The sequence below is a fragment of the Ursus maritimus genome, unplaced genomic scaffold (genome assembly GCF_017311325.1).
Source record: "Ursus maritimus isolate PB19 unplaced genomic scaffold, ASM1731132v1 scaffold_16, whole genome shotgun sequence".
NCBI lineage: Eukaryota > Metazoa > Chordata > Mammalia > Carnivora > Ursidae > Ursus > Ursus maritimus.
The window spans coordinates 42,313,004-42,322,283 of NW_024424008.1; the positions used below are offsets into that span (position 1 = coordinate 42,313,004).

Consider the following 9,280-nt stretch of genomic DNA (forward strand, 5'->3'; position numbering starts at 1 on the left):
AGTGAGATCTCTGGAGGTGATGCCCTAGCCCAAGGGTAGAAACTGTGGTCTTACAAACTGTCCCCCACTCCTCCTGCCTCTCCCTGTCTCTCAGGACAGGGTCCAGGAACAATGAGGACATCTGGAATCTCCCCCTGACTCCTCTTACCTGCCTTCCCTGGGCCAGGCAATGAGAGGAGGTGGGGAGGGGGAGGCAGAGATGGCAAGCTTCTTTTGAGTTCATTCCTCTATCTTTTCCTTGGGGGACGGGGACGCTTAGCCCACCTCCAATCCACTGAGCCACCATTTTTGCGTCGTAGATGGACCGGGGTGAATTCCAGCAAGACTCAGTACTGAAGCAGCTGGAAGTTCTCAAAGAAGAGGAGAAGGAGTTTCAGAACCTGAAGGTAAGAGGAGCCACAGGTTGTAAGTCGCAGCTGTGGAGTCCTGACTTCGGCTCTGATGCCCAAGCCCCAGCTCCAGACCAACAATGACGGGAAACAAGGAGGCCTGAGGTCACCTTGAGTCCAGGGGCCGACTCTCTCCCTGAGGTGGGAGGCTCGGCGGCCCCAGGAGGCAAGACAGTGAAGGCTGAGGTCCCACTGTCCTCCTCTCCCACAGCTTCCTTACAACCACAATTTTTAAATTACGTTCCCATGTTCTGGACAAAAACAAAAAAAAACGCACTTCAAGCGGGCCTCTCAGCCGGCTTTGCACCGCCCTGACAGCGACACGTGGCTCGTGGAGCGCCCCCTGCCGCGTCCCCTCGGGATCTCCCCTCCCTGCGGCCGCCTGAATACCCGTCATCGCCCCCTCCCCTCCGCCCCAGGCTGCTCCTTTCCGCCGCACCCCTGTGTCCCCAGTTGTCCCTTTCCTCCTGTGTTGCCTCGGGCCTCCCTGCGTCAAGGAGGCCCGGCTGGGCCTAGAAAGGCCCGGCCGCGGTGGGCGCAGGCTGTGGCGGCCCGGTGACATGGCTCTCGCTCTGCACCCCCCCCCAGGACCCCACCAATGGCTACTACAGCGTCAACACCTTCAAAGAGCACCACTCGACCCCCACCATCTCGCTAAGCAGCTGCCAGCCGGACCTGCGCCCCGCGGGCAAGCAGCGCGTGCCCACGGGCATGTCCTTCACCAACATCTACAGCACCCTGAGCGGCCAGGGCCGCCTCTACGACTACGGGCAGAGGTTCGTGCTGGGCATGGGCAGCTCGTCCATCGAGCTCTGCGAGCGGGAGTTCCAGAGGGGCTCCCTCAGCGACAGCAGCTCCTTCCTGGACACGCAGTGTGACAGCAGCGTCAGCAGCAGCGGCAAGCAGGACGGCTACGTGCAGTTCGACAAGGCCAGCAAGGCCTCGGCCTCCTCCTCCCACCACTCCCAGTCCTCTTCCCAGAACTCCGACCCCAGCCGACCCCTGCAGCGGCGGATGCAGACTCATGTCTGAGGAGCCCAACCCGGGGCTGGGGAGGGTGCGGGGGGCTGGGGAGGGGGGGGGCGTGCCACCTTCTGGCTCTCCAGAGATGGTGGGTGCTTTGCAGAGGACCCCAGAACCGGCCGCCTCCGGGACAGCCCCCGAGTGCCTCTGCCACCGCCCTCCTCCGAAGCCCTGATCAAGCACAAATCCGGGTCCCCAGCTGCAGCGTGCCAGAGGCGGGCCGGTGGGGACACGGCCAGAGGAGGCCGCTACGCGCGCTGTGCTCGGTGCTGGACACTCGGTCCCTGGCCCTTTCCTGGAGGTCCCTCCCACAGGCACTCGAGGCAGCTAGAACTTGGCTTCAATGAAACTGCCGTCCACTCTCCGGCCTCCCCACAAGCTCTACCCCTTGCTGCCCGCAGCCCTACCCCTGTGCCTGTCGCTCCTCCACACCCCAGGGGAGAGGGGAGGTGAGGCGCTTCCCAGCACTGAGCTGCCCCCTAGACCCCCAGCGCCCCCTAGACCAGCTGCTCAAAGCCCAGACCCTGGATGCCGAGAAGCCAGAAATGGCCCTAAAGCATCTCTCCCACCACACTGGCCATGAGCCGGCCCCCAGTTTGTTCGGTGTTTTGTGTCCATACTCTTGCAGTTCTGTCCTTGGACTTGAAGCCTCTGAACTCTGAGGTGGGACTGGCCCAGTCAGAGACTGGTGTCCTGGGAGGGAGAGGGAGGGGCAGGAGGGAACAGGGGCGCACCTGGGGAACCTCGCCCAACACTCCCCTCGCCAGGCTGTGCAGTTCAGAGCCTCCCCACCCACCCCTGCTTCCTGTACTGCCCTCCTCCCCTACAGCACCATCGGAGCTAATATAAGAAGTGTGAGAGCTTCTCTGGGCCCGGGTTCTTCAGTCATCGCAGAGAGTGTTTCCTGGAGCTCACAGGGCTTAAGAGGACTAGAGGTCAGGTCTTTAAAATGATGAGACTCGGCTTCTCAGCTGCTGAGTCTCCAGGGGCCCAGATCCACACAAGGAACAATGGCCCTGCCTTCCGCAGGACTCCACGGGCAAGAGAGAAAGTCCATCTACACATCATCCCGCCTACTCGCCTCCTGAAAATAAATGTTAGGGCCGTTACTCCACCATATCCGTTCTGTCCTTTCATTCCTGCAGAGCCATGGGAAGAAGCCAAGAGCTCAGAGTATGCTCTGGGAACACGAAGTTCTTTGCCCTTCTTTGATTCAATTGTCCTAGATAATGAAAGCAGGTGATAGTTCCGGATTTGGTGGCAACAGCCCCTATAAGCAGGCTCCTCTCCCCGTGGACGGGCTCAGCCCAGAGGGTGTGCAAAGGCAGGACCCATGCCCAATACAGTGCAGAGGCAACATGGTCATCCCGGGCTTTGGAGGGGTCATTCTAGGCCTTTCTCTCAGCAATGTGCTGCCAGGGAAGCTCCCTCTGTTAGGGGTTCAGGGCAGGAGGCTCTCTTCAAAGAGCGTATGCCACTGAACACCCTAAGACTTTGAGCCTCAAATAATGTCAGAATGGCTTTGTTTGAATGGAAGACTCTAGGTAGGGATGGCAGACCAGATGGGATGGACAGATAGGGGCAAATTAGAGTGCTGGCTGAGAAGCGGGATCCAAATGGAGCTTTGGAAAACCCAAAACGTCCCTGAGGTTGGAGGCTCCTCCTAGGTTAGACCCCTTCTTGTCCAACCTTCCCCAGTAATCCTTACCCATCATAAGAAACTGCACCTCAAAAGTCTGTGTTTCTTTCCAAATATACTGATTCCTCGGATGACCCCAACCACAGATTTTATACGTAACCTTCATAACGCCTCTACCCAGAGGAATAGCCTGCTTCTATCGTATTTCCTATTGCTTCAAAATTCCCCAGGTCCCTAGATGACTTCCTTTGCAGCCCCCATGCCCAAGAGAGTAGAATCTGATAAGAAATGTAAATGTATATCCCAGTCCCCATCCTGCTCCTAGTACCATCTTGGCCCCACACCGATGCCGGGATATTGGCCCATGGGCTCGCTAGGCTCACCTTGACAAGGCTGCTTCTTCCCTGTACATGTTTCCTGTACACCAACAAGGAACAAGGATTTAAGACCGGATGCAAGGTGGCGTGGTGTATAGGAAGGAGATGACTCAAAGATTAGTCTATTAATCCTCCCACCCTTCCCCACCTTGGAGGTGGATGGCACATCTACCTCCTAATTTTCACCATGCCTCCCTTGTCCCTTGTCCCTTGCCCCAGCCACATACACATATACAGTTCTCATAAAAGGGTGGAGGTGCCCATTCTTTCCTGGAATCTCAGGTTATGACGGCGTAACTAGAAGAACAAGTAGGAACTCTGTTCTCCCATAGAACGGAAGGAGCTCTCTCCTTCTCGAGCTTCAGGTGGTCCGGGTAAGCATGTGAACTATCGTGGCGGCAAGCAGAGAGCACAGGAGCTGCGCCATCGAGACTTGGCCACGCAGGGCCCAACCCCACAAGCTCTCTCCAATGCACGAATCCGGCAAAGAATTGCTGAAAGGATAGGAGGTCACAAGTAAGACCTTGGCAAAAGAGAACCTAGAGGGGGGAACATTAGCAACACCTGGAGTCTTCTGGAAAGTTGGGGCCTTGAGAAGAGAGCCTAGACTACATTCCGTGCCCACCTCATTTGTCCCCAGCCCTATTCCCTTCTCGCAGAAGAGTGAGGGCACAAAAAAGCTGGTAAAGGGAGGGGTTAAAGAAAGTTCTGAGGCAGAGGGAAGCCCTGGATTCTCCTGTAGGTGATTTCAAATTAACTGAAATGAGTGCTTTAGATTTGTAATCTTATTTCACCTTCACAAAGGATTTTACAGACAAGGGAATGGGGCTTCAAGAAGCCAAAAGATTTGCCCAAGGTCACAGGGCTAACACCATCCAAAGCACAAACTCAAGGCCACTGTCACCCTAGAATATGATGAAAATGGCCGCCGGTAAAGGCCACCTGCTACTTCCCACTCCAGGGCAGGCTAAGCTAGGAGGGACCACAGCTCCGTTAGGAAGGCGGGTGGGACTGGTTCCTCCACCTCAAGTCCCCAGGCGACCTGGAAAGACTGCACTCCTGGGAAACAAAGCTATTCTGTGTATCCAGTCACCCCCACCCCCACCAAGACCAGTATCCAGTTTTCTGATAGCTTTAAAATTCATTATTGGCTCCCAGTCCCTGGATGGGAGCCCGGTTTCTGATTCTCAGGCTCGCTATCAGTCTGGAAAGCCCGGGGTCATTTCCAGTACCTCTTCAACTTTTCATGGAACAGGAAGCGCTCTCACATGATGAGCTAGGATACCACAACAAATCCGTTTCTGATGAAGCTGACTGAAGCAAGTGCTCTGAAGTAATAGGGCTCAAAACTGCCTTTGAGCTTCCGGAGTGGAGAGGATCTGGGGAAAAGAAAATAAACATGAGGCCGTCCTTGGGAGGCTTCTCAGAACAGGAGAAAAGGAGCCAACGGGAATTCTCACTGCCTGCATGGGAGGAACACGGGGGGTGTAAGGCGTGTGCTCTTATGGAATTTGAACTGAAATCCCAAGGTATACACCCCAAGTTCCATTAGCTCTGCCCAGGTATCGCGTGTGCGGTTTATGAGGGCACCAGAAAAAAAGACCAAGGCGTGGGGTGGGGGTGGGGGGTCCTGCCATTAGTTTATGCTCTAGGAAATTTCCCTACAAGATAAACTCTTTATTAAAATTAGAAGTATAAGTAATTTAAATAAAAATGATCTTAATTTGCATAGAGGTTTTTATTTAAAATACCACTTGCTGTGCCTATTTCAAGACTAAGGACATCTCAGCTAAATCTTAAATTTTGCTTCCCTTTTACAAAAGTCTTTTAAAAACCTCTTATCTGAGTTGTTTTTAGGAGATGTAACTCTATACCAGCCATTTATTTGCAGCTTTCGCCTCAAAATTACCAGCCGTCTTTGAGAATCACTGATAAAGAGCTCTCGCTCTCACTCTGATGGTTACTTCTTGTTAGCGGTAAGGCTCCAATCATCTTTTCCCCAACCCGCTCTGTTTCAGTCTTTCTAACTAGGTCATAAACTGGGGAAAATGAGAAAATTTCAAGCTAGTCGTCTTTCTAAAAATAAAGATTTGTTTCCCTGGATGAATACATTTTTGTTATAAGGAGGACCATCCGTTCTGTCTCTCTCTAACTGCTATTCCTCCTGGGTCCCTCTCCCCCTCCTTTCTAACGGCTAAGTCTTTGACATACGCTAAAAGCTTTCATTAGCACAGACCCTGTCGGTTTCTTCACTCCTACCCAGCCCTCATCTTTAAAAGGCCTTTTGTGAACACGCACTATTCACAAGTGACATCGTTGAATTGTGGTCCACATCCCTGCACGGTGCCACTCCATGTTCCCAGAGAGCCTCTCGGGGACAGTCCACTCAGCCCACCCCCAGGCCTAGGACATCCTCAACCCCTGAGTTTGCTGATCAGGCACGCTGAGCTATGCAAAGACATTTCCTTCGTTTGTTTCTTAACCTACGGCTCTTAGAAATATATATATATATATATATATATATTTTTTTTTTTTTTAAGATTTTTAAAATTTATTTGTCAGAAAGAGTGCACAAGCAGGGGGAGCAGCAGGCAGAGGGAGAAACAGGCTCCCCGATGAGCAAGAAGCCCCTTGCAGGACTCAACGCCAGGCCCCTGGGATCATGACCTGAGCCGAAGGCAGATCCCTAACCGACTGAGCCACCCAGGCATCCTGGTCCTTGGAAATATTTTGGAGTGCTAGGAAACCATTCAAATAATGCACCCTTTTAACTGTCCTCTGTGCCGTGAATCTAAATGGTTAATGCTTAAAGACAAGGTAAATGAAGTCTCAGGAAACAGGTCTTCTTTGGGAGAACCTGGGTCTTACTATTAACTGGGGCTTCTCTGAAATCTATTACCAGTTATGCAAGGGGAAAGTGCTACTGGGGACAGGAGCTGAATATGGGGATTCGTTTCCTTGAGGTCACCTTCAATTAGGCAAAGACATTGTCAGGGGGATTAAATTAAAAGATATCACTTTCACCCCCTTTGTAAGGAAATTAAAGGGCCCTGCCACCTGACCAGTAGGCAGTGTATTCATTATACAAACAGACATGGCACTTGGGAGAAATACTGAATGAAGAAGAAATTTTCTCATAAGAACCTCCTTTCTGACTTTTAATGTAAAAGTTTCTCTAGCTTTCCTGCCATGTGCGGCTACAACAGTGGGACAGAAACCTACAGAGAAAACTGGGGAGAATCTCCCTACCAGACTCTTAACTTCTACTTGTGTGAGTTTTTTTCCTTAGGAGAAAAACACATTTTTAAGCAAGAGAAGATACTCCGTAAGTGTTAAAGTTGGTGATATATGTAAATAGTGTTTTAGGAAGCCTCAGAATAATAGATGGTTCTGGAATAGCTTAGTTCAGTAATTCCAACTTCTATCCCCTAGGGTGATTTCAACATCTGAGGCATCGCTCCTTGCCTCCGCCCAGCTCCGCCCTCCCAGTCCTGCCATATCTCTGAGAGAAAGCTGTGCCGCTTGTCGAGGGGGGGGTGGGCTTTAAATTGTTGGTCTTCTTCAGGAACCTAAAATCAACCCCAAAAGTTTATTTTTCCCTAAACATTTTTGTCCAGTCCTCTGTGCTATGCCGCCTGGACAGGACTGTGGTCTCTCCCACCTGCTCCTAGCTCTCTGTAATCACTATCCATGCAGTGGAGCCTTCCGATTCATTTGGGATCCCCCCACCAAAACTGACACCTAATGGGCTCCAAGGTCCCTTTCTCGGGCACAGGATCCCCCAAATGTCTCAGGAGCGGTAAACTCACTGCGAAAGACCTGGACAGGAAAACAAGCTATCACTACAGACATTCACCATGTAGCCCTGGAAAATTTTCCTGGAACCGGGTCTGGGTGCAGAACCCAGGGAATGTTCAAAACTAACAGATAGTTTTCTGAAGCTATAATTAAGACATCGAAAAGGTCACAGGGTCTAGAGGAGAACATCCCAACTCTGAGATTGTCCCTGTCAACCTTAGTTTAGGAACCTCCTCCCGCATGCCCTCAAAATGGATCATGTTGCCCAAGAAACCACTTTCTCCAAAAGCCCCTAAAGGCATCTGACTTCAACTTGCAAACCACTGCCAGAGAGCAGTTTGAACTCACTGTTCATTGTTTGATTATGCAAAGCCTGCATTTGAGTCATTTCGCCAATGCCGTACTTAGCTCCTGGGCGAAGACAAAGACTTTTCTGTGAGCAGCCATGTTACTGAGTACCTGCGCGAGTATCTGGCTCTCCAGATGCGTACCTCACCTGTTGCATATGCTTTCCGGGATTTTCCATCATGCGAGGCAGCTTTCCAATCTAATATTTATATCATACTTTACAGTCTCCACAATGTTTTCACAACCGTATTCCCATTAGATCCTTAAAACCTCACTGTGAGATAGACACGCATCATCACTCTTTTACAGATGGAGGGGCAGAGGTGTGCTTGGCTAATTACACGACAGAGCAGGGAGAACCCACGATTCAACCGTCCGAATTTTGTGCGCACTACGCCTTGCCGCCTCAAAGACAGAACTGTTTTCAAACTCAATTTTTTTCATAAGGTGGACAGCCTTTGGGGTAAAGCAACTGGATGTACTTATGTCCTCAGAAAGTGTAAATAAAAACCTGAAGTGTCCAAAATTAAGGCCACACCATGTGATGTGAATACAGAATATTATTTATTTAAAAGTGTTCCTGAGCTAGGTGAAAGGCCTAAACTCTGTCTTGCCCAGCTAGGAGGTCAAACTTGGGGGGGGGGGCTCTTCAGTTCTCCGGGCCTCAGTTTCCCCCTCTGTGGAGCAGGGCTGGACTTCTAGAGTCCACACTGGATGGAGATCTCTTCGGCTCCCTCGCAGTCCAAGTCTGTTTCCCCCCAGGCCTCTGCGGTGAAGTCAACGTAGGTCACGTGAAGGAGGCCCAGCGGGAGGCAGAGGAGCCCTGGTCTATACAGGGCCTGAGCAAACCGGGGTAGAAGGGCGCAGACACCCCCCCCCGCCCCCGCCCCGGCCTCCTTCTGCAGCGGTCGCCAGGCCCTGAGCCGGTTGCCAGGGAGGCGCCGACCTCGAACGAGGCGGGGCGCTGGGGTCAGCGCCCCGAGAGAACTCCGGGGCGGACTGCAGGAGGTCACCGCCCGTCCCCACCCGGTTCCCACAGGGGCAAGCGCCAGCCCCGAGCCCGCGCCCGCTCCCGCGCCCGCGACGCATGCGCGCCCCGACCTCCGCCACCGCCGCTGGGGGCGGGGCAGGCGGAGCGTCTAGGCTGCTGCGTGGCCCACCGCCCGCGGGAGAGAAGCGCGCGTGCGCCTAATTAACACCGCTCAAGGACACCAGGGATTAGACTGGGCGGTGCGCGCCGACTGCGGAGTTGAAAGGGGCGGTGAGCTCATCCTGGAGTCTAGACTGCTGGAGCGGTGGTTCTGGGTGCTTGTTAAAATTCCAGATTCCTGGGCTTCCTCCCCAGCGGCCTGGATAAGACCCAGGAATGCATTCTTAAATCACCCCCAGATAGTTGTGTAAGTGGTCCTCATTGGCTGGGCGACCCTCTCGTCTCCATGAACGTGGGATTTGGAGCATAGACCTGGAGAAATGACTGGCCCACGACGGTCATACAGAATGAAGTGGCAGAGCCCGGTGTAGAACGCTGATGTGTAGACTTGAACTCAAGTGCTTTCCCACAGTGTTCCCTACTTCCCTTCCTGCCTCATTTTCAGGGCATGTTTGTTTAATCAGTACCAGGCGGACCGGGAGACAGTTCATTCCCATTGGTTGAGCTAACTGAAGAATGACAGGCCCTTTCTCAGAACACCAAAGAGCCCCATCGA

The 9,280-nt window shown here is 52.7% G+C and overlaps 1 protein-coding gene across 1 annotated transcript; it reads left to right on the forward strand.

The window, feature by feature from the left end:
• The first annotated feature begins 270 nt into the window (after positions 1-270).
• On the forward strand, positions 271-1,423 carry LOC121102854 (kin of IRRE-like protein 3). The gene is made up of 2 exons (XM_040630690.1): positions 271-386; positions 978-1,423. Exons 1-2 carry the CDS (start codon positions 300-302, stop codon positions 1,419-1,421), a joined length of 531 nt encoding a protein of 176 aa, XP_040486624.1. The 5' UTR covers positions 271-299; the 3' UTR covers positions 1,422-1,423.
• The last annotated feature ends 7,857 nt before the right edge of the window (positions 1,424-9,280 follow it).

Bases quoted from the DNA above. Each gene is read 5' to 3' on its own strand.
- LOC121102854 (XM_040630690.1), top strand. From the start codon at position 300: ATGGACCGGGGTGAATTCCAGCAAGACTCAGTACTGAAGCAGCTGGAA. The intron at 387-977 runs GTAAGAGGAGCC...ACCCCCCCCCAG, and splicing joins AGGAGTTTCAGAACCTGAAG to GACCCCACCAATGGCTACTA.